This window comes from Sciurus carolinensis, chromosome 2 (assembly GCF_902686445.1).
Source record: "Sciurus carolinensis chromosome 2, mSciCar1.2, whole genome shotgun sequence".
In the NCBI taxonomy this organism is placed as follows: Eukaryota; Metazoa; Chordata; class Mammalia; order Rodentia; family Sciuridae; genus Sciurus; species Sciurus carolinensis.
Genome location: NC_062214.1, coordinates 38,252,857 through 38,278,963, shown reverse-complemented (window position 1 = coordinate 38,278,963; position 26,107 = coordinate 38,252,857). Strand labels below are relative to the sequence as shown.

General features: G+C 36.6%; 1 protein-coding gene across 6 annotated transcripts in view; it reads left to right on the top strand.

The window, feature by feature from the left end:
• The window catches only part of Tasp1 (taspase 1), a 319,195-nt gene that overhangs the window by 230,717 nt on the left and 62,371 nt on the right, over positions 1 to 26,107 (top strand). For all 6 annotated transcript variants that reach the window (XR_007107125.1, XM_047540631.1, XM_047540628.1 and 3 more), the window contains one exon: positions 18,436 to 18,546. Coding sequence is in view for 5 of the 6 variants with exons in the window: in XM_047540631.1 (XP_047396587.1) it covers positions 18,436 to 18,546 (111 nt within the window). In the remaining variant the exon portion in view is untranslated. The remainder of the gene's footprint in view (positions 1 to 18,435; positions 18,547 to 26,107) is intronic.

The following is a 26,107-nucleotide window of genomic DNA, read 5'->3' as shown; positions in this document are numbered from 1 at the left end:
CAGCATGCTTGTTTTCCTGTGTGAGAGAAATCAGAGCAAATGATCTAGGAGAATGATGCAGGGGATAATAAATTAATGGTGTATTCATATATTGAGGGTTGAAGGTCCTTGATTAAGAAGAAGGCATGTGGGCTGGGGTTGTGGCTCAGTGGTAAAGCACTTGTCTAACATGTATGAGGTAATGGGTTTGATTCTTGGCACTACATAAAATTAAATAAAAAAGATTTGGTGTCCATCTACAGCTAAAAAAAAAAAGAAAGAAAGAAAAAAGAAGAAGTCATAGATCTAGTGAACAGGTAGAGCAGTTGACCTTGAAAGGAGTATGAGTGACTTATCTGCAGTACCAGGAGGGAAGACAAAGACCCTGTGCATAAATCAAGATGTGGTGGGGACAAATAGAAGCAACCAGTAAGACAGCTGCAGAGTTAGGATGGAGGAGGAGATAATTGGTAATCTGACAAAAAATTGAGAAGTATAGGTCAGTACTTGGGAAATGGATTGTGATTGCCAGGAAGATTAAGGATCCAAACTTAAGTTAGTAACCATGAATTTAAAGAGTGTGGCTAACATGGCAGTATGATTTCCTTCACTCTTTTGGGTGTAGGTATGGAGTAGGATTTAATTAGCTTGGAGTTTTTCCAGATGAAACTGATGGAATAAGAGCAGTTTACATGCTAGTTTCTATGAAAAGTTTATTGTAATGACAGACCATGAACTTTAGCCTACTAAGTACCAAAGGGAAGACTTCAGATGGGTGAGGGACAAATTCAAGAATTGTTAGAGTCTGCATATTATAGAACGTGCTCTGGAAAGTTAGGGGATACTTGCAAGTGAGTTTTATGGAAGTGGCAAAGTTATACCCTAGGCAGTCTCAAGGACTAGGGTATAAGGAGAGTGAGTGGCTGACATTGAGTAGAGGACAAGATCCTACAGAGAGAAGATGTCAAGGAAATAAGAGGGCAAAAATTGGAAGGATGATCTTTACATACTGTGGAATCAGTAAGATTATGGTAGAATGGATGTCAGAGGGACAATGACCAGGGGTATAAATCTTTAAGAGATGATGGGCAGTGCCCTCTTGGGGCCAGTAGATGAATTGCCACCCAGACACGTCTAGTGACTTGAAGTGTGAGCAGCCCTAAGGAGAAGGAAGACACTGCTCCACCTCAGCACAACATGAATATTGTTTCCATGAATTAATTTACATTACCATAAATTTCAAACCTTGAACACCTGTAGTAAGCATAAAAATGCCAATTATTCATCACAATTAAAATATGAAAGAAAATTGCTTAGTATTCTGAACTTCCAAGTACTATCATTGTGTGCTGGCAAGACAACCAACAGGGCCCCAGATCTGCTTATTTTGCTGAGCTGTGACACTAATTGACAGGAAAATCAAAGAGCCACAGGACTCAGGAGTCCTGAGAAGGAGCCGGATAGGTAAAGAAAGCAACAAATTCTTCTATTCTTTAGCATAGATGTGGATTCATGAATTTTAACTATAGAAATGAAAGTTTTGAATTAAGGCACTCCTCATTATCCTGCAGCACATTCACCATTAAAACACAACCATTCACTTGACTATATGTGTAGATCTTGCTCTTGTTTAACATGGCTCTTTTAAAATGTGTGTACTGTTTTGAAATGGTTTTGAATTGACTGCTGTTTTGAACATTAACTTTTTTGGTTGCACACTAGATTAAGGTTTTGTGTGCCACCACTGACTGGGCTATATTTAGTTGTCTCTTTTGGTGGTGATGCAGTAATTGAAAACTTGCAAATGAAAACATCCCACTTCTAATTTAGAATTTTATGAGTCTCCCAGCGATGCCGCATTTGATTTCTGTGTTGTCAGACAATTCTGTGGGTACAGGGCCTTTTTATCCTTTAATTAGTCCCTAATGGGATATAAGTCTAAAACAGATCCAGCTTATATGGAATTCCCAAAATTCTTTGAGTGATTTTTCAGTGTTTACCTCAACTTATTAACTAATAATTCTTTATATGAAATTATAAATCTCTGTGTTTCTGCATATCTGGACAAATGTATTAATCTGTAGGTGGAGTTCCCAGCAATATCCCATATGATTAATGGCTATTTATGAAATTGTGAGAGTCATATATTCATTGTGTATATACAGAAATAAATCTATAAAATATTTTTTATAAATTTAGATTGATTTAAACCCTTATTGTATATCTACAACAATTTTTTTTGTGGTTGTATTTTTTTTACAGAAATTCTATGAAGTTAAAAGTTTGTTTTGAGTATAAAGCATTACTTATTGGTTTATGACTTCCTAAAGCCATCTTATTACATATATAATATCCTGCTTTTTAAATTTTATTTACCCAAATGATCGGGTTTTTCATAATGTTTGTAATTTATAGGATAACATTTTCAGTGGATAAAAAGATAAATCATGCTTGTGAGTTATTCCCCACTCTTTGGTAAGATGATCTGCTTTTGTTTTTAGTTCTTTTCTCATTATAAGCATTTTTATTTTATCTTACTTTTCCTTAAAGTTGCTTGAGTCTGACTGTCTACTGCTCGTCCATCCATAAAATTAACAAAAGTGACTAACAAATTAATTTGGTGTTTTGTTACCATTGAAGTCATATTAATTCTAGTAGTTATGCTTCTACCAGTAGAAATAAAGAAAATAATTAATAATTTTCAGTTGCATTTGCTATCTTTCTAAGCTGTTTTCTAAATATGATTTTACTCATTTAATACTTTTAAAATGTTTTAAAAATTTTTTAAATTCTTGGCTCATGTTTTTCCCCATCACCTGGTCTTATGAAGACATTTATGGTTTAATTCTGTAGTTTCTTCTTTTCATTTTATTTATCAGATATAGTAAACAGAGTTCTATACTCTAAGATTTCTGGACACATGCAGAATATAAAAATAAGTAATCAAATAGGGCAGCTAAAATCAACAAAGGTGAAAGAAATGTTTAGGATGTTATTAAAAATTTAAAATTCAAAAAATAGATACTCCTCAGTGCCCTAAGGTTGACAAACTAGAGTTTTGGTGAATTAGGACAAAGAGGGAATTCCAGAGCTAAACAAGACCTTGATGGACCTACAAGGGGAAAGAATTCAGAGCCTCAGACCAGAGAAGGAATTTCATGGGACACGGTTGAGCTTGCCATGCCTAGAGTTTTGACAGCTATACTCAGTGCACTGCGTTGATGTTATGTAACGAGGGGACTTATAAATGACCTGATTATTTATTTATTTTTTTCTGGATTACTATTAAATTTTTTTTTTATTGTAAACAAAGGGGGTACAACTTGTTTCTCTGGTTGTACATGCAGTAGAGGCAAACCATTTGTGTAATCATACATTTACATAGGGTAATGGTGTTTGATTCATTCTGTTATTTTTCCTTCCTCCCCACCCCTCCCACCCCTCTTTTCCCTCTATACAGTCCCTCCTTCCTCCATTCTTCCCTCCCATTATGTGTCATCCCATCCCCCATTATGTGTCATCATCCGCTTATCAGCGAGATCATTCGACCTTTGGTTTTTTGAGATTGGCTTATCTCACTTAGCATGATATTCTCCAATTTCATCCATTTGCCTGCAAATGCCATAATTTATTATTCTTTATGACTGAGTAATATTTCATTGTGTATATATACCACAGTTTCTTTATCCATTCATCAATTGAAGGGCATCTAGATTGGTTCCACAATCTGGCTATTGTGAATTGAGCAGCTATGAATACTGATGTGGCTGCATCACTGTAGTATGCTGATTTTAAGTCCTTTTTTTTTATTATTGTATACAAATGGGATACATGTTGTTTCTCTATTTGTACATGGAGTCAAGGCATACCATTTGTGTAATCATAAATTTACTTAGGGCAATGATGTTTGATTCATTATTTTTTTTCCCTTCCCCCCACCCCTACCACTCCACTTTTCCCTCTATACAGTCCTTCTTTCCTCCATTCTTACCACCCTCCTTATCCCTAACCCTAAACCTAACCCTAACCCTAACGTTAACCCCTCCCACCCCCCATTATATGTCCTCATCCCCTTATCAGCGAGATCATTCGTCCTTTAGTTTTTTGAGATTGGCTTATCTCACTTAGCATTATATTCTCCAATTTCATCCATATGCCTGCAAATGCCATAGTTTTATCATTCTTCATTGAGGAGTAATATTCCATTGTATATATATGCCACAGTTTCTTTATCCATTCGTCAACTGAAGGGCATCTAGGTTGGTTCCACAATCTGGCTATGGTGAATTGAGCAGCAATGAACATTGATGTGGCTGTATCTCTGTATTATGCTGATTTTAAGTCCTTTGGGTATAGGCCAAGGAGTGGGATAGCTGGGTCAAATGGTGGTTCCATTCTAAATTTTCTAAGGAATCTCCACATTGCTTTCCAGAGTGACTGCACTAATTTACAACCCCACCAGCAGTGTATGAGTGTACCTTTTTCCCAACATCCTTGCCAACTCCTATTGTTGCTAAGGGCCTGCCATATTTCAATCATTGTGTACTCTTTTATGTGACACTCCTTAAGGTTCACGTTGTCCAAATAGCAAGAGCTCTGACTGCTCATTCTAGTGCTTTCTCCTGTTATCCAAGGGCAGATTTTCCTTCTTTCCTCCATGGACAAGTATTTCCCTAATAAAGTGAGTAGGCCCTTCTTAAGTCCTGAAACACTTAACACAAGGCCTGTTATTGGACTTTTCATATCTAACAAATATTTATTGATCATGTCAGACACTGTTTAAGTGTTGGGTGATGAAAAGACATTCTGATTGCCCATACATACTGGTGGGGACACATTCAGGTGTGTAATATATGTACATGTGAAATGATATATATAAAAATTTAATATAACACTATATTCTGGTTTTCTAGCTTTTATGTAATTAAATTGTGTCTGGTCAACAGACCTGTAAGTTTTTCAGGAATAATTTTAAAAAATTTAGAGCTGGGGGTATAGTTCATGGTAGAGCATCTACTTAGCATGCCTGAAGTCCTGGGTTCAATACTCAGAACCACCCCCCCCCAATTTATTGCTAAATGATAATTGTACATAAAAGTAGGATTCATTTGACAGATTTGTTTATGCTCTCAACATAATTTGATCTATCTTATCATCCAGCACTCTTCCTTTCCATTCCCTCTTCTCTCCCCCTGAGCCTCTTGCTCTACTGTACTGATTTCCCTTCTATTGTTATTATCATTTCAATGAGTGCATTATAATTATATATAAGCAGGATTCATTGTAGTATATTCATATATTGACCTAGAATAATTTTGTAGATTTCATTTCCTGTTACTTCCCCACATCCTTCCTTTTTCCCTCCCTCTCAATCCCTTTCCTCTACTTTGTTTCTCTCTCTTCTATTTTCATGGGATTCCCCCCTACAAACACCCTTTTTTATTACCTCTCCCTCTTTTTCTCTAGTTTCTACATATGAGAGAAAACATTAAATCCTTCACTTTTTGAATCTGGCTTATTTCACTTGGCACAATATTCTCCATTTCCAACAAATGACGATTTTATTCTTCTTTATCATGGAGTAAAACTCCATTGTTGTATATATGCCACATTTTATTTATTCATTTGTCTGTTGATGGGCACCTCAGCTGGCTCCATAACATGGCTATTGTGAATTGTGCTGCTATAAACGTTGGTATTTGTGTATCAATAAAGTATGCTGGTTTTGTTTTTTGGGGATAAATACCAAGTAGTGGGATCTGTGTCGTATGGTGGATCCATTCCTAGTCTTTTGAGGAATCTCCATATTGCTTTCCAAAATAGTCAGACTAATTTGCAGTCCCACCAACAGTGTACAAGTGTATTCCCTCCACCACAACCTCTCCAGTACTTATTGTTATTTGTATTCTTGATGATTGCCATTTTAACTGGGGTGAGATGAAATCTCAGTGTAGTTTTGATTTACACTTCCCTGATTGCTAAGGGTATTGAATATTTTTTCAAACAGTTGTTGGCCATTTGTATTTCTTCCTTTGAGAAATACCTGTTTAGTTCATTTGCCTATTTATTTGGGTTTTTCATTCTTATTTTTGGTGTTAAGTTTTTTGAGTTCTTTATATATTCTGGATATTAATCCCCTGTTGGAAGAATAGCTGGCAAAGATTTTCTCCTGTTGTGCAGACTCTCCATAATTTTAATGGTTTCCTTTGCTGCACAAAAACTTTTTAATTTGACCTTATTCCACTTATTGAATCTTAGTTTTATTTCTCAAGCTTTAGAATTCTTATTAAGGAAATCAATGTCAATGTGTTAGCATGTTGACCCTATTTTTTCTTCTAGCAGTTGCAGTAGGAACAACTTTTTTGATGTCTATGTACACATTGTCTGAGCATGTGCTGAGTATAGACAAGGTATTTAATATGTTCAGTGACTTCACTAAGAATGGAATACTTAGAGAAGTGCATTCAAATTAAATACAAAACCCTACATATTATAGCACTAAAACATTGTCTATTGAATTCTCATCTTCTGTATTGATGTCCTTCTGCATTAATGGGTAATTCCCTTTTATCAATTTGGAATACAGTGGCTCATATGGAATACAATTTTGTTAAGTTTGTAATGTAAAGGGTACACATTGTAGACATACAGCTGTAAGCTCAAGCATTAATAATAAACTTTTATAATTACTTGACTGTATGCCCTCTCAATGGAATAACAAAAGTAAAAAATGTCACATCTAGAAACTTGATAGGAACTAGAATGTCAATAATCACTGTTTTATCAGACTTTCCAGACAGAAACTATGAAAAACTTTTTGTCACAGATGAAGGCAAAGTTCATGAGAATACCCAAAGCTACATTAAACTAACATTGGAATTAGAAGTATGCTGGAAGGGCTTTGATGTCATGTGCTTCTGTGCAGTGAGCTGGATCTGACCTTAAAAAGTCAGTGAGTAGAGTATGCACATGGCAAAATATGAGATATGTAAGGAAACAACTCAGAGAAGGGAAAACCCACAATGAACAGCAGCCGAGGAGTGTATAATGTTCTTAAAATCCAATGTTGTTTGAAAGTCTTGTGCAGTAATTGGAGGAGACTGTCTGGTGTACTACCAGCTGCTTATCTATGCTATACTTGATCTTATTGACTGTGTTTACCAAGGCCAGATAAAAAATACTAGTGATCCTCTGGAAGCAAGAGCCATTGCTCATAAACACTGATACCTTGGACTCTATTGTAAATACTGTAAGGTTTTTTAGCACACATGGAATCTAAAGCAAAACCTCTATACCCTCAGAATTTGCTTTTAATGCTTTACATGTTTTAAAGAGTGTATCAGTGCAGGATTTCATATATTTATGACTAGGTGACCTAAAATTTTTCCAATCCAGGATATTTTCACCTCAATCACAGACAACTTGCCATCCAACTTCTCTTGGAAATAAGATGTTTTTGTTTTTGTTTGTTTTCTCCCTGTTTTGTGGGAACAGGTTGAAGGTTGCTGCTATTATGAATGGTTATAGGCTATGGTGAAGAAAATAAGATGGATCAGAACTGAGCATGAGAAAAAAATTATTTTTTAAAACTAAGTTTATATCTCAGAGGGTATTCTACAAAGATGCTTATGTCATTGAAGTCAGAAAGATTCTTTTAAATTATGTAGAGGTATTCTTGTATATTTTAGGAATATCATATAATATTTCTTTGTTTAAAAATCCACATAGCCCCAGGATTTTGGTGTGTGAAAGATATAACTAACTCTATCTTTAGATTTTCATGGAGAAAATTTATCAGAACTTCCTGACTCTTAAGTAAAGTCACAATTAACTTAATTAACTTAAGCTCATACAAAAATTCCAGTGAGAGTGGAAGCCAAGAATATTAAGCAAGTCTATTTTTTGACTCGTGAAAGTAGCAAAGAATATTATGAATAATCAATAAGTAGAAGAAACTGGCCCAGTCAGAATATACTTATAAAGTTCTAATAATTAAATTAATTAATTATCTATATGATACTAGTTTTATCATTGGAACAGTTTATATATTCAAATACATATGCAAATTTAACATGTGATTAAAAAAAGATTTCAAGTCTGTGGGTAAAAGGTGAATTTTTCAACAGATTTATGATGTGCAGTTGGCTGACCATTTAGGAAAAACAAAACAAAACAAAACAAAACCCCACAGGATCTCCACTACAGTCTTAACAGCAAAATTAATTTCAGAAGGACTGACCTTTTAGAATTAAAAACTATAATTGTAAAAGTACATGGACAAATTATTTGCCTAGTAGTTCATTAGGGAATGCCTTTCCAGTAGAACTCCCAACACAGAAACTGTAAAGGAAAAAGATTGATAAATTAGCCACCTAAACATTAAAAATGCCTCTATTCCAAAAAGCTAGAAAAAGAATCATAAGGAAAAATAAAAATGATGGTTGCCAAACTGTGGAAAAATATTTGTAATAAATGTGGTGAAAGATTTACAGCTTTAATATAGAGTATAGCAAATTAGTAAGAAAAAAATCCAAGAACCCAGTAAAGAAGTGGATGAAATACATTTTTAATTTGGGATCAACATGATAGATCCGGCTACAAGGGCTTAACTAATCAAGGACTTTTCTCACATAAGATGTCTGAAAAAAAGAAGCCTGAAAACTTCGAGTGCTTTTAGGCTGGTATAGTGACTCCACAGTGTATCAGGGGCTTAGACTCTCATTCTGTTTGACTGTCTTTAGTGGGTGACTATATTCTTCATGACCACAAGATGCTGTTCCACTTCCAGGCACTACATCTGAGTCAAAGAACAGTTGCCAATAAGATGTGCACTGTTCAAGTCTCCCCTTTTAACAAATTCTGCTAGAAACTCTTCCATTTCACAGAAAGAGAAATAACTTCATGATCTCAGTCTATGAAATCTAAAAAAAAAAAAAAAAAGCTCATCTCATCTCATTGAAAGTAGAATGGTGACCACGAGAGGCTGGGGAGAGGCACAGGTGGTACTGGTTAGTTTTCTTTTACTGTAGTAAATACCTGAGATAATCACCTTATAAAGATAAAAGATTCAATTTGGCTCACTGGGAGATTTTAGTTCATGATCAGTTGACACAGTTGCTTTGGGGGCTATGGCCAGGCAGCATGCATGATGGGAGTATTTGGCGAAGCAGTTGTTCACCTTATGGCCAGGACATGAAAGAGAGAAAAAGAAGCTGGGGTCCCACATCCCACTTCAAGGGCATGCAAGAAGACCTGGGAGGCCCCATCTCCTAAGGTTTCCACCACCTCCAAATAGCTTCAATCTGTGGTTTACACCTTTAATACTTGGACTTTTGGTGTAAAATTTAAGATTTCAGACCATAGCAGGAGGAGGGAGTAGAGGGGAAAAGGGTTTGAGTATTAAGTTACAATTAGATAAGCATAGGAAGTTCTGGTGTGGTTTTCCACAGTTAAGTAACAATAATGGTAATGTACTGTATATTTCAAAAAGCTACAGAAAGAATTATGAATGTTTTTAACATGAGGAAATTATGACTATTTGAGGAGATAGAACCCCATAAATATGTACAACTTTTATGTGTCAATTAAAAAATGAAAAGAAAAAAAGAGAACTCTGCTACTGGACTTACTAGCTGCAAAGGATTTTGGGAAATTGGACACTTTTCCACTCTAAACAAAATTAGAAATTTGTCTGTAAGGAAGAAAGGGGAATGGGTACTGGTTAGGCGACCAGTTGAATATACCACAGATGTGAAGGCAGTTCACCAATGAAGAAATACACATGACTCGTAAGCATAGAGTGTGTATTAGTCACCTTTTCATTGCCATGACAAAATACTGAGAAAAGCAAATTAAAAGGAGGAAAGTTTTGTTTTGGCTCACAGGTTTGAAGGCTTCAGCCTATGATTGCTTGTCCCCTTTGCTTTTGGGCTTATGACAAGGCAGCATGTCATGGCAGGGAAGTACATAGTGGAACAAAACTGCTCACCTCATGGTGGCTAGGAAGCAAAGAGGGAGAGGAAGTGGCCAGGGTTCTAGTATCCTCTTCATTTGTCATGCCCCCAATGACCTTACTTCTTTCTACTAGGCCCCCATTTCCTAAGGATTCTACTACCTCCTAGTAGTGCCACAGACTGGGGACCAAGTCCTTAGCATTTAAGCATTTGGGGGACATTTAAAATCCAAACCATCACATAGACATTTAACTTTATTCATAATTAATAAATGTAAACCAAGATAACAGTGAAAGTTTTAGATTTTGGTAGATAAACTCTTTCAAAAGTGCCAGTGGTCAAACGTACCTCTCAATTCAACTCTTCTCTTTAAAAAGTTAAATCGGAGTTCTTAGGATTATGCTTATCAACACATAATAATGATACCCATAAGCTGTGACCAGGGTAGATTCTTGAGGAGCAGGTATAGCCCTTACAGTTTGTAGTCAGAAGACCTGGACCAGTGGTTTGGTGTCCAATTCTTTGTTTCCTCTTTGTTCCATAGGCCTGTTACTTACCTCCCTGTGCCTGGGGTACTTTTCCTTCTTTCGTTTGGTTTCTCATCTATGAAATGAATGTAGTCATATTCATTCCTTTAGGATTTTTGTATGAGCAACAAATGATAGAATGCAGTTAAATTAAAACACCTTTTATAGGATACTGGAGGCAACCTTACAGATTTCTCTTCAAATGCAAGATACAGTGTCACATTATTAACAAAACTAACACTTCTGAATTTAGTGACTGACTCCTGTTGTTGTGTCATATGGACTTCATGCCATTCTGTTTATATTTCGCATCCATGGAAGTTATGTTAACTTGTGACTTAAGTGCATCTTTAGAGAAAAAGTTCTGATCTCTGAGGACTCTTACCCTGCTTCTGACTGTAAAGGATATTTATAATCTCTATTGTTCTCTTGGAGTTAGGGTTTTGTGTTCTAAGTAGGGAGTAGTTAGTATTTCCAGGTTCTTCATATTCTTGCTCGCCTGATCCCCAAACTTCCTCTCTCTAGTCATATATATATATATATATATATATATATATATATATATGATTTATGTATACATATAGAAATATACATATTTCTCAATGAGTTATTCTTCCAAGAGAAAATGCCAAACAATTTGACTTTTAGTCATTAAAAAGAAGAAAATAGTGTACAAAAATGTATTTTTAAAAGACAGAGGTCCTTTGTTAAGTGTAATGAGAAGATAGAACACTTGCAGCTGCCTTCTAGTCATACAGCACTTTCCTGATAAGTTCTCACATGTTGAAGAGGAATCTTTCTCTTAGGCTTTGCAAAAGCAACTCTGTCTTGGCTTATCTGGTACCAGGTAATGCTAATTGCTGCTGTGGGTAGAGAAGCTTCAGAACTAAAAATACTTTTAGGACTGTGCATACTAGTAGTAGTGGAGACATCAGATATTATGAGCCCAGTGTCCCAATTTTTCAGATGAGAGGAAAAAAGCAAGGTTCAGAGAGGTAAAAATAACTGGCCAAAGTTCAAGAAGACAGCATCAAGATACCTTAGATTCTGATTTTCCATATCTGTGACACTGTATTATATCTATTTGTGTTTTGCGGACATTTGTGGATTTGTCTTTCCAACCACCCCACTCCACTGACCTTGTCACAGTTGATCATTTCAGGCTTAGTTTCTTTGTTTCCCCCTCTCCCTATTGGATTTTATGAGCCAGTGAATATCCACTTTTTTTCTTTTCTTTTTAGTAGAGATTATATTTTATTTTTTTTATTGTAAACAAATGGGATACATTTTGATTCTCTGTACATGGAGTAAAGGCATACCATTCGTGTAATCATAAATTTACTCAGGGCAATGTTGTTTGATTCATCCTGCCATTTTTTCCCCCTTCCCTCCAACCCCACCCACCCCTCTTTTCCCTCTATACAGTCCTTCCTTCCTCCATTCTTGCCCTCCTCCCTAACCCTAACCCTAACGCTAACCCCTCCCACCCCCCATTATATGTCATCATCCGCTTATCAGCGAGATCATTCGACTTTTGGTTTTTTGAGATTGGCTTTTCTCACTTAGCATGATATTTTCCAATTTCATCCATATGCTTGCAAATGCCATAATTTTATCATTCTTTATGGCTGAGTAATATTCCATTGTATATATATATACCACAGTTTCTTTATCCATTCATCAATTGAAGGACATCTAGGTTGGTTCCACAATCTGGCTATGGTGAATTGAGCAGCAATGAACATTGATGTGGCTGTATCTCTGTATTATGCTGATTTTAAGTCCTTTGGGTATAGGCCAAGGAGTGGGATAGCTGGGTCAAATGGTGATTCCATTCCAAGCTTTCTGAGGAATCTCCATACTGCTTTCCAGAGTGGTTGCACTAATTTGCAACCCCACCAGCAATGTATGAGTGTACCTTTTTCTCCGCATCCTCGCCAACACCTATTGTTGCTTGTGTTCTTGATAATCGCCATTCTAATTGGGGTGAGATGAAATCTTAGTGTAGTTTTGATTTGCATTTCTCTTATTACTAGAGATGTTGAACATTTTTTCATGTATCTGTTGATTGCTTGTACATCTTCTTCTGTGAAGTGTCTGTTCATTTCCTTCGCCCATTTGTTGGTTGGGTTATTTGTATTCTTGGTGTAGAGTTTTTTAAGTTCTTTATATATTCTGGAGATTAGCGCTCTATCTGTAGTATGAGTGGCAAAGATTTTCTCCCACTCTGTAGGTTCTTTCTTCACATTACTGATAGTTTCCTTTGCTGAGAGAAAGCTTTTTGGTTTGAATCTATCCCAGTTGTTGATTCTTGCTTTTATTTCTTGTGCTGTGGGAGGGAGTCCTGTTAAGGAAGTCTGATCCTAAGCCGACTCTGGTTTTAGCAATTAAAAGATAATGGATTAATATTCTTGTTGAATTCTTTAATACTTGTAGTGATTCTCCTCTCATATTTCTATACCTTCTTCATCTTTGAAGACCGTAGCATAAATAGGGTAAGTAGGTGTCTGATTTATGTATGCAGTCTAAATCTACAACCTAAATGAATATCCAGATTATACAAATTTGAACGTGTCCTTTACAGTCTGTAATTACAGTTTCATTCCATAGCAGTTACAGAATTAGGTCTTTAAAGGATCTATTTAAGACTATTTTATTATGGTGAATAAACTTTAATCACCCTATTTCTTTATCTCTGAAATGTATTCAATTGCTTTGTACGTATTTTAATAGAACTTTGAATTGTCTTAAGGTTATTCATTTTTGCCCACAATTCCCATATGGGATATAGAAAGCACCTAGCACAATGCCCAATGTGTCATTCAATGTTAATTTTTCTTTTTTCCTTTTTTTTTTATTAATAGAATTAAGAATTAGTGTTTATTTTTTACAGAGACTATTTGATGTTTTTAACTTGTGAAATTGATACCCATTAGAACCACCATCCAATCACTAGGTACAAATTTAGCACTAGTTCCAGCTGTTGTAGAAGGTTACCCAGGCAGGTATAGTAATTCAATATGATGATCTTTGAAACACTAGCAAAATTCTAAAGTGTCTTTGTACTATCAACATCACTACCACCAAAAAAAGTTCATATATATATAAATTCAGTTCTCATAAATAAATCTCTTATAATAGAACAAACTGAAGCATGGGATTAAAAAAAAAAAAAAGAATTTGTACCTTGCGTAATAATACATAGTTGCTACCCTGAGACTTAAAAACAAGATCTTCTTTCTGAATCATTGGTGTTTTTTTTTTCTTACATAACAATAATAATCTTAAGTATTTTCCATGAAAAATTTGGAATCTTCAAATATACTGTAATCACTCTTTCATTAAATTATAGAATATGCACATATCAAAGCTAAGGAGCTCTGTTATAAGTTTCCATGATAGCCTAGAGGCTCTGCCCTCTTTCAGAGTATTCATATACCATACCATCCTTTTTATTTTTGGTACTGGAGATTGAACCCAGGAGTGCTTTACCACAGAGCTACATCCCCAATCTTCTTTATTTTGTTTTTGAGACAAGATCTCACTAAGTTGCTTAGGGCCTCACTAATTACTTAGACTGTCCTTGAATCTGTGAACCTTCTGCCTCAGCCTCCCGAGTTGCTGGGATTACAGATATGCACTACCACACCTTGATTCATTCTTCATGTACTTTCTTGCCATCCACATTGTCACACTGCAGTGATGTAGGCAGGAGTGTGTATAGAAAAGGTTGGGTATAGGGGAAGGAAGGTGAATAGGGTGAATAACTAGAAGCACTTTGCTAACCACTCTCATGCTTCAAAGGTGAATCAGATACCTTCACCCCAGAGAGTGTGGATCTATATGAAAGGCATTAGAACTAAAAAATTGATTCAGTTTATTCAGTGTGTATTAATCTGCTTTAAAAAAAATAACAAAATATCCAAGGCAAATAACTTTCGAAGACAGTTCTGGAGGTTCTAGTCCAGGGTCAGTCAGCCCCATTTCTTTGGTCCTCTGGTGAGAGCAATGCATCTTGGCAGAAGCATGTTGCAGAGAAAACTGCTTATATTACCAGCCAGGTTCAAAGATAGACAGGAAGGGGCCCGGGTCTTACAGTCCCCTTCAAGGGCATGCTTCCAGTGACCTCCCACTAGGTCCTACCTCCTATGCCCATAGCACCTCCCCATCATCAGAGGCTCCAAATCTTTAACACACTGACCTTTGGGGTTACTCATTTAAACCATAACTAGGGGAGAAGGAACCAGGAAGGGCTGTCCCCAAGAGTGATTCCAGGGTGAAATTCTACAGGAGTGGAGTATAGAAAAATCTAATTTGGCTGAAGCATCTGATGTGTAAAAATAAATAAGAAGATAAGGTTGGGAAGAGAAAGGAGGGATAGGCTGGACTAAGAAGTGTGGGGATAATTCTGTAGACAGTTGGGGCCACTGAAAGTTTTTGAGTTGTTTAATGATGTGATCATATCTGGGATGCATATCTCTTCAGGGACTGAACTTGAATGTTTCTGTTTCCCATGCCCCTCTCCCCATGTCCATTCTATGAACTACCCTGTTGGTTCTAATTGCAGAATATATCCCATACCTAACCTCTGCAGATAGTCTCTACTGTCACAAGACTCACCCAAGCCACTATTATCTCTAAGCTGGGTGGCCACAGCAGCCAAAGACTTGCTGCTTTCACATTTGCCCTGCCAGTCCATTCCACACAGCCCAGTAACCTTACAGGTCTACATAAAACCTACCACTGTCCATAACCTGGCCCCACCTCTCTCTCAACTCGTACTCTATTCTCTCTTTCCACTTTCTCCTTTAGTTACTGTTACTGTAGTGCAATTTTTATTTCCTAAGCACACTGAACTCTGCCCTCCTTAGAGCCTCTGGTTTGTCTAGCTGTCAAGTTTTTTCCCCAGACTGTTACATGGTTAGTACCTTTCCAAAAAAGACCTGCTCTGATCCTTGATACTCTAGTGATGCCCTCCATTATTTATTTTCTTCACAGCACTTCCTCCTATCTGGGTGGATTTCCTTATTTCTTTGAATTTATTACTATTTCCCCAACTTATCCAACTAGACATATGTAGAGACTTTGTTTTGTTCCCTGCTATATTCCCAGTGCCTAGAAAAGTACTGGCACTTAGTACACATTTCTTGAATTATTAATTTAGAGATTGAATGACTGGACTGGGGAGGACTGATTAGAGCCTACTGCAGTGTTTGCAGTGAGAGCTCACAGAGGGTCTCCACAGTGGAAATGAAGAGGCAAAGGCAGGTGCAAGTACAATCAGAGAACTGACATGGTTTGACTTGGTTTGAAGTGTTCAGTTATTGGAGAGGGAAGAGGCAGAGAGCTTTGAGCTTGAATAAACTAAAAGGAGCTCAGGAATAGTTGCTGGATTTGATGGGAAAAGGAATAGATCTAGAAGTGCTGAGTTTGAGTATAAACCAACTGGCAGTTGAAATGTGAGATTGTCCATAAGTTCCCCCCAACCCCCTAGTGGAAGTGTTGCAAAGGAAGCAAGGATTGTAGGTTCAGAGAAGGTGGGGGGGATGCTGCATTCCCTACCAACTTTGGCATGGCTGTGGAAAGTCGTTGAACCTCTCTGGACCTCAAGTTATTCAAAATGTTAATAAAATATCTCATGGCAGTGCAGTTCATGACAATAGACATGATGACATGAACCAAGGCCCAATACAGGGTTGTTTGTCAATGACCATGAGTTCCTCATCTCCTTTCACCTTCTCTAAGAAGTAGAGGATTAAAAAGTTTACTCTAGTTCCAGTTTCAATTTATATTGTTTTTCTTCCCAAATCAATGGTCTTTAGGAGTATCACTGATTTATAATAAATCTGAGTACTTCCCTGTTCCTACCCTGTGTGTCATCTGGGAATCCCTTTTTCTTTTATGTTTTAGATCTCTTGTTTTTAGAAACAATTTCCTTTCTTGTTATTTACTTCCTCCTTCATTTTGCCATGGTCCTTTTATCCTGTAGCTCTCTAAGAAGGAATGCATGGGAGGTAGACTCTTAAGACTTTGTAGAATTTCATTCTGCTTTTACAGTTGATTGGCATTTTGGCTGTATATAGAATTCAAGGTTGGAAATCCTTTTTCCACAGCATTTTGAAGACAGTGTTTTATAATTTATTATCTTCCAATATTGCTGTTGAGAAATCTGATGTCATTATGATCCCCTTGATTTCCATGTAATCTTTTTTTTTCCCACCTGGAAACCTCTTTTTCTTTACTCAGTATTTTGATATTTATAGAGGTACATCTTCATGGGACTCCTTGTTCATGAGTATGTTGGGAGATTGATGGATGATGACCTTTTGGGTTGAGTAGTCATTCTTCAATTATTGGGAATATTTTTGAATTATTTTTAATTTTCATCCCTTTCATTTCTTCTATTCTCTCTTCTTGAAATTTCTATTATTTATATACCTTATGGTCTGTTCTTCTGAGTTTCTTTTTTCTTTCTCCATCCACTCACCCCAACCCACTTTCCTTTTCTCAGTACTGGGGATTAAACTCAAGGCATCATGTATGTTAAACAAGCATTATACAACTGAGCTATACCCACAACTTTAATTCTTTTGAATAAATATCAAGGAGTGGGATAGCTGGGTCATATGGTGGTTCCATTCCTATTCTTATGAGGATCTCCATACTGCTTTCCAAAGTGGTTGTTCTAATTTGCAGTACCACCAGTGTGTAGTAAGTATACCTTTTGTCTTTTTTTTTTTAACTTTCCTTCTGCTCAATACATGCCTCTTTTCCCTGGGTTGCATTTTTGTTTGTTTTGGTTTCTCCTTCCTGAGACGGAGGCCTAATTGAAGCAATTTAGTTGATCTTAGCAGGTTTTAATTTGTTGTCCTCATTTTATCCCTGGCCTGTACCCCCGAATTCTACCCCTGCCTCCAGCTAGAAGCCTCCAATTTCTGATCCTTTCAGTTTTATGGCAAAACTGGATGGTTCTTTGTGGATTCCTCTCACTCTAAGTTCCCTCCACCCTATGGAAACTTAGGCTTCAGCTTTCATAGATCTGTTAGGTGAACAGTTACTTGTCCATCTCTTTTCCATTTTCCGGAGGGTCATATTTTTCCCCGACCCCCGTCTTCCTTTTTCTCTGCTCTTTTTGGGTCATGCCTTTTTTCTTCCTTTCCCATCAATTCACTGGATTTGGGGAGGGAGTGGAGATAAATGCATGTATTTAATCTGCTAAGTTTAACCAGAAGCTCCCCCCAAATTCAATTTGGTCGGTTTTTATTTTTACTACTTTCTTTGATAGTTCTTCAGTTAATTTTGCATTTGTTCTCCACGTGCTCACTTGCTATTCCAGATGTTTGAAGAAGATGTCCTTGGGGAAGAAAAATGAGGGGTTTTAAAATGTAATGTTCTTGAAATGATCACAATGGTTCAGTGTGTGAGATCTCAAGGAGGCTGGGCTGTTTTTAACCATCAGACTCTCATAATAGAAATATAGTTTCACCCTTATTTGTGTAAACCATCAGGAGCATTTTTAAATGTTTGTAATAAAGTTTGTGGCTTATTGTTTAAAATTGAATTTAAGGTAGTAAATCAAGGCTCTTGGTGGTATACCCCTGACAGCAGGGAGAGCCTGGTAAGTGGTCTCTAAGAGTTGATCAAAGGGAGTTGTTGAGCATTTTTTCATGTATTTGTGTTTTGGTCCTTTAATCTGGTAGTGTTTCCAATTCCATTCTGAATACAGTAATGCACACTCTTTCTCCACTCAAGTCATCTTGGCGGCATCTGGCACTATCTTTGCCAAATGGCTCCTGTTCAGTATAAGCCTGCCTTTGCCATCAAGTCTGTATGAGGTATGAACAATGATGATTGTCAGAAAATGGGCATCTTCCAAGATCTTATTCATAGCACATTATTGTTCTGGTAATCAAATGAAAACTGAAAATCAAAAAAGAAAAATTCACGGAAAATGACCACTAATTCCTTGTGCCTAGGTTCACCTTTCCTCGCCAGTGAAGATGGCGTACTTGGCGGAGTGATTGTTCTCCGATCATGCAGATGTTCTGCAGAGCGTGACTCCTCCCAAAATAAGCAGACACTTCTAGGTAAGTTGGATGGATACATATTGTGTCTCTTTCTTTTTCATTTTTTCAAAACATGGAAAGGTTTATATCCTTTCATTAACAATTTTTAGCTACGGGAAGGCCGGGGTGCACTATTGACATCTAGACATCTACTAATCTTTTTCCACAGGTAAATATGCAAAAGATGAATGTTTATTTTAAACTACATGTTCAATGCATAGTTTTCAAGTGGGCTTAGAACCTGGGACCCTTAGTAAAGCCCAGTATTAAGAATATTAGATGATATATTGTTCTCCTGCCTTATTACTTAAAACATTTGAGATGACTCATAACAATTATACACAGTAACATAGAAAGAAGATTCTTCCCATCCCCACTCCCAAATAGGAATCAGAACCATGTGAAGAACTGCTGGCCTAGAAGTTAGTCCTGGCTCCATGGCTTATTAGTTATTACACCTTCGTGCATTGGTCTTACTGTTCTGTGCCACTTCCTCATCTGTAAAATAAGGATGCCTGCCCTGCCCTCCTCATAAAGCTGTGGTTGAGGGAGGGTCAAATGAGTGTTTTTGCAGATTTGCAGATGTCCATCCAGATGTGTGGTTTTGTGTCTAGCCATGCACATCAGTAGGCATGAAACCCAGCACACCCTCCATTTACCAAGACATAGACTTTTGGAGTTGCTACTACTCAGATTGTCTTTTTCATCCATCCAGAGGGATACTTTTTAAAAATCCATGTAAATGTGACACATAAACTAGCAGGATTCTATTTTTTTTTTTCATTAACTTTTTATATAGGCATACATACATACATACATTCAGAAAAGTGCACAAATTATAACTTCTTGACAGATTATCACAAAGTAAACCCTCCACATGTAATCAGCACTCAGATTAGGAAGACAGAATTTTATTGCAGTCCCCCAAAACTCCCTTCTGATTCCTGCTAGTTTCTACCTACTACATAGTTAACCAGTATGCTCATTTCTTTACGTGTGTGTATGGGCGGGGGTGTGCACCAGGGATTAAACCCAGGGGTGCTTAACCACTGAGCCACATCCCCAGCCCTTTATTGTATTTCATTTAGAGACAGAGTTTCACTAACTTGCTGAGCCTGGTTTTGAACTTGTGATCCTCCAGCCTCAACCTCCCAACCCACTGGTTACAGGCATGTGCCACCATGCCTGGCTCCAACATGCTCATTTCTAATACCATGGTTAGTTTTGCCTGGTTTCCTGAATTCTATAAATGAAATAATATAATATGCATTATTTATGTCTGGTCTTCAGTCAGTATTAACCCCATTAGATTTCATATTACATGTAAAAAGAGTTGTTCATTTTCATTGCTACGTAATACCCTATTATATGAATTTTGAACTGCGTTTTGATCTCTGTATTTTTTTAATATGCAAGCTTAATACTCATCCAGAGGGTCTGTGGTAGTTCAAAGCTTTATATAAATGTGCATACAGAAAATGTGGGTGATACATGATCGTACTGTATGATTGTTATTAATTGCTATAGCACAGGTCTTTTCCTACCCTGAGTTTCTATGAGTCTATAAAGTAGAAGACTCAGTATTTATTATGGATATAAAAACTATTTTCTACAAAAGCCCAAAACATTTTCCTAAAATCTTTTCAATCATTCCTCAAAAAAAAAAAGAAAAAAAGAAAAAAAAGCACTTTAATCTAAAAGACCTTTTTCAGAGTCACCTGGCCTCTGAACATCAATTTCATCATCATTCTGTTTGCTCTTGTCTCTTTCTATCTACCCAGGTTGCTCCAAGCAGATATATTTTTAAACTGCCATATCTGGTTAAATCATGGCAAATGGTGGTTTGCTTCTTAGATATCCTATTTATTGTTTAATCTTTTGAATAGTTTTACGTATTTAGATAGCAGAGAATTGATTTTAAACATATGCAGAGGATTTACCTGGCCCTTCAACAAAAACTCAAAAGAATAACCCTTAGTATTCAGGAGGTAGGAGTTATTAAAAGTGTTTCTTGGATTATTCCTAGTTTCCTTCCAGGAAGGAGTAACCCACTTTACTGATCCCAAACTCTTGTCCATTTGAGTCAGTCCTGAAGATTGTTAGGGCCTTTTGATTGTCTTTCATTTTTGGAGTTATAGTATAAAAATGCTTATTTAAGGATAAGTCATAGAATTTTAGCTCATGTTGAATTCTGTTACAAGGTAATGATTTATAAGCTAATTTCTGTCTTTTATCTCAAAAGAAGCACTAAATATAAAGATCCAACCTAGGGAACAATATGTGAAAGCCATCTTTGCCGCCCCATTCCCAGAGCCACCAACCAGCCTCTGGCTCTGGTTATTCTTGTGGGAAACACTCTTACTATATAGAATGTACTCATGTTTCTGTTTCTTGATGAGTCAGTAACTTGTGGCTTCTTGTTCTGGAAAAATAAAAACAAAAGCAAAAATGAAGCTCACACCACATCCCACTCCCCTTCTCTCCTGATTTTGGTTGGAATTCTACTCTAACTTGAAATAATATATTTTAATTTTATTTGCAACTTTAGTACACTATTTCTTGATTTGTCAACCTTATATAATCTGTATCAACCATCCCTCATCCCTTCAACTATGTAAGTTGAGGGAAGTTCATGCTTTCTTTTCCTCTCTCATTGTACCTTCATCTCTATCATTCATTGTCGTTATTGTTTTTTAACAATTATATTCTGTTCTATATCCATGCTTCTCTTCTATGTTTTGATTAGAGTTTGATTCAAAACAGTAATAATCAGCAACTAGCATTGACAGCATCAAGATTGTATAAATATTTCTCATTGCTTCTCCTAGTAAGTGGAAGGTTGAACTTGTAAAGAAGAAAAGAATCTGTCATAAATGTCTGCCTATAGAAGAAGACTATTTCACACATAGAGATCAAGTGGGTTCTTATATGTTATATGCTATCAATTCTTCCAAATCAGGCCACAACTTAATTTACTTAAGGTTCGAACTATGATTTCTCATTGATTACTTTTTCAAATTCTTATGAAAGTATAACCTTCATAAACTTATGGCTCCTTAATGCCCAATAATGTCCAGGATAAGCCAAGAAGTCTTTTTTCCTATACATCCAAATAAAATTAAACAATTCCCCAAATTGAAAACAATATCTATATACTGTATATTGTTCAATTTCTTTGTTTCAAGAATAGTACTATCAAAACAATATCTAATGTTAGCTTTTTCTTTGTGTACTTTCTTTTCTGAAAATCATAAATAATGTTTCCATTACAACACAAAAAGAGTTTCAGTCAAACCCCATTGCCACTTGGTGGAATTTCCAGGAAGCCAGTACTGGGTGTCTTCTTGATCGAATACATCAATCACAGTAGCCCCAGTGAGCTGTTTTAAGAGTGATATGACTCAAGTACAGGAAATGTTTGAGATTCACCCTTTGTTTCCTGATTCATCCACAGGTGGTGGCAATACTGTGCATAAATGAAAAGCCACCTGGCATAGCAGTGAAGGGCACAGGCTTAGCAACCAGCCCCATGTTTGGTTCCTTACATTACCCCTTTCTAGGATGTGTCATCGAACTTGTTATTTGACATGCCTAAGTCTCCATTTTCTCATTTTAAATAGAGATAGAGTGGAAAATCCCAGGAAGAAACATTTGAGGTCCCTTATGTGACCTAGTTACAGGCGTTTTGTCCATAAATTGTTTGCTACTTTTCCCTTTAAGAGGTGGAACCTAATTTTATTCTCCTTGAGTATAACAGACATTAGAGACTTGCTTCCAGTGAATAAGAAAAAAAGCAGAAGTGATAGTATGTGACTTCTGAGGCTAGGTCAAAAAAGGCATTGTGGCTTCCTCCTTGCTCTTTCTGTTGGGAGACCAGCTGCCATATTGGAAGTACATTCAAGCAGCACTTTGGAGAGGCTCATGTACCAAAAAACTTTGACCTCCTTTCCACAGCCAATGAGGAACTTCAAGCAGCTCAGAGATCTTAATGAGCCTTAAGAGGACTGCAGGCCTAGACAACATCTTGACTGAAATATCATGAGAGACCCTGAGATATAATCATGGAACGAAGTCACTGCTGAATTCCTTTGCCATTTTTATTTTTATTTTTAAATTATGTGGTGCCAAGAATTGAATCCAATCCTGAATTCCTGATCCACAGAAACTGAGATAATAAATGTTTGTTGTCTTACATACACCACTACATTTTGGGGTAATTTATTATGTGTCAATTGATAACTATAAACCCTTTAAACCCTCTCACCAACAAGTGGCCCTTGGTTTATCTAAATGATTCCAATGACAAATGAGGATGCTCTCTTAAATCTTCAGACAGCTGTGTCAGACTTCAGTTTGTATCACTGGATCTTTATTCTCTTCCCTGGGATCCTCTGGGAGAAATTTGATCAGTGCCCTCCTACATAACAGTCCCTAATCATTCTTTTCTAGATTGTCTTTTTAGCCTCCCCATATCTAGGCTTTTGTCCTTTATTTTTCATTTCACTCACACCTCCAGACTTCCACCAGAGTGTTCTTTCTTTAACACATCTTCAGCTGGCCAGAGAATCTCACCATGGTCCCCATTCCAGGGAGGTGATCAGGAGAGAAGACAACAGGCTTGAAGCAGAAAGGGAAAAAATAAAAACATGACCAAAAGAGCCACACTAATCCCAGGATTTGAGGACAATGATCAAAACAATAGTGATATAAGTATGTAATTAGATTTTTGTTCACTTTTTTTATTTTTTAATTTCTTCTAATTGGTTATACATGACAGTAGATTGCATGTTGACACATTGTACACAAATTGAGCACAACTTCTCCTTCCTCTGACTGAACATGGTGCAGAGTCACACCAGTAGTGTAATCATACATGTAAATAGGGTAATAATGTCCGTCTCTACCAACCTTCACATTCCCATGCCCCTCCCCTCCTCTCATTCCCCTCTGCACAATCCAAAATTCCTTCATTCTACACACCCAATTATGAATTAGCATTTTCTTATCAGAGAAAACATTAGGCCTTTGGTTTTTTGGGTCTGACTTGTTTTGTTTAGCATGATGTTCTCCAGCTCCTCCATTTACCTGCAAATGCCATACTTTCATTCTTTTAAGGCTGAGTAATATCCATTGTGTATATGTACCACATTTTCTTAATCCATTTCTCTGTTGAGGGACATTGAGGTTTGCTGTTGTGAATTGAGGTGCTATAAACATTGACGTGGCCGTGTCACTGTAGGATGCTGATTTTAAGTCCTTTTGGAATAAAACAAGGAGTGGAATTACTGGGTCAAATGGTGGTTCCAATCCAAGTTTTCTAAGGAATCTCCATACTGCTTTCCAGAGTGGTTGCACCAATTTGCAGTCCCACCAGATGTGTATAAAGTGTACCTTTTCCCCCCACATCCATGCCAACATTTATTGTTGCTTGTATTCTTGATAATTGCCATTCTGATTGGAGTGAGAGGAAATCTTAGAGTAGTTTTGATTTGCAGTTCTCTAACTGCTAGAGATGTTGGACATTTTTTCATATGTTTGTGGACCAATGTATTTCTTCTTATGTGAAGTGTCTGTTGAGTTCCTTAGCCCATTTATTGATTGGGTTATTTCTTTCTGGTGCTAACTTTTTTGAATTCTTTATATATCTTGGAGATTAATGCTCTATCTGAGGTGCATGTGGTAAAGATTTTCTCCCATTCTCTAGGCTTTCTCTTCACATTATTGATTGTTTTCTTTTCTGAGAAGAAGCTTTTTAGTTTGAATTCATCTTATTTATTGATGCCTGATTTTACTTCTTGAGCTTCAGGAGTCTTGTTAGGGAAGTCAGGTCCTAAGCCAACATGATGATGATTTGGGCCTACTTTTTCTTAGATTAGGCACAAGGTCTCTGGTCTAATTCCTAGGTCCTTGATTTGAGTTGACTTTTGTGTAGGGTGAGAGATAGAGGTTTAATTTCATTTTGCTACCTATGGACTTCCAGTTTTCCCGGCACCATTAGCTGAAGAGACCATCTTTTCTGCAATCTATGTTTTTGGCACCATTGTCTAGTATGAGATAACTGTATTTATGTGGGTTTGTCTCTGTGTCTTCTATTTTGTACACTGGTCTACCTGTTTATTTTAGTGCCAATACCATGCCATTTTTGTTACTATGGCTCTGTAGTATAATTTAAGGTCTGGTATTGTAATACCTCCTGCTTCACTCTTCTTGCTAAGGATTACTCTGGCTATTCTGGGTCTCTTATTTTTCCAAATGAATTTCATGATTACTTTTTCTAGTTCTATGAAGAATGTCATTGTGATATGTTTTTGTACTATGGCGATTTTGACAATATTAATTCTACCTATGTAAGAACATGGAAGATCTTTCCATCTTCTAAGGTCTTCAATTTCTTTCTTTAGTGTTTTGTAGTTTTCAATGTAGAGGTCTTTTACCTCTTTCATTAGGTGGATTCACAAATATTTTATTGGAGGGGTGGCTATTGTGAATGAGGTAGTTTTCCTAATTTCTCTTTCATATGATTCATCACTGATGTATACATTTGATTTATGGGTGTTGACTTTATATTCTGCTACTTTGCTGAATTCATTTATTAGTTCTAGAAGTTTTCTGGTGGATTTTTTTTTTTTTTTGTATCTTATAAATGTAGAATCATGTCATTGGCAAATGGAGATAGTGTGAGTTCTTCTTTTCCTATTCGTTTCCCTTTAATTTCTTTCTTTTGTCTGATTGCTCTGGCTAGAGTTTTAAGGACAATGTTGAATAGAAGTGGTAAAAGAGGGTATCCCTGCCTTGTTCCAGGTTTTAGGGGGAATGCCTTCAATTTTTCTCCATTTAGAATGATGTTGGCCTTGAGCTTAGCATAGACAAGTTTTTACAATGTTGAGGTATGTTCCTACTCACCCCAGTTCTAGTGTTTTGAACATGAAGGGGTGCTGTATTTTGTCAAATGACTTTTTCTGCATCTGTTGGGATGACCATATGCTTCCTGTCTTTAAGTCTATTGATGTGATGAATTACATTTTTTGATTTCTATGTGTTGAACCAACCTGACATCCTTTTGATGAACCCCACTTGATTGTGGTGCACTAAGTTTTAAATATGTTTTTGCATGTGATTTGCCAGAATTTTGTTAAGGACTTTTGCATCTTTGTTCCTCAGGTGTTGGTCTGAAGTTTTCTTTCCTTGATGTGTCTTTGTCTGGTTTTGGTATCAGGTTGATACTAGCCTCATAGAATGAATTTGGAAGGGTACCCTCCTTTTCTATTTCCTGGAATATATAAAGAATATTGGTGTTAATTCTTCTTTGAAGGTCTTGTAGAACTTGGCTGAGAATCTGTCTGGTCCTGGACTTTTCTTGGTTGGTAGGCTTTTGATGGCATCTTCTATTTCATTACTTGAAATTGAGCTGTTTAAATTGTGTATGTCTTCCTGATTCAGTTTGGGTAGTTCGTATGTCTCCAGAAGTTTGTTGATGTCTTTGAGATTTTCTATTTTATTAGAGTATAAATTTTCAAAATAGTTTCTAATTATCTTCTATATTTCAGTGTGTCCATCCTGATCTTTCCTTTCTCATCATGAG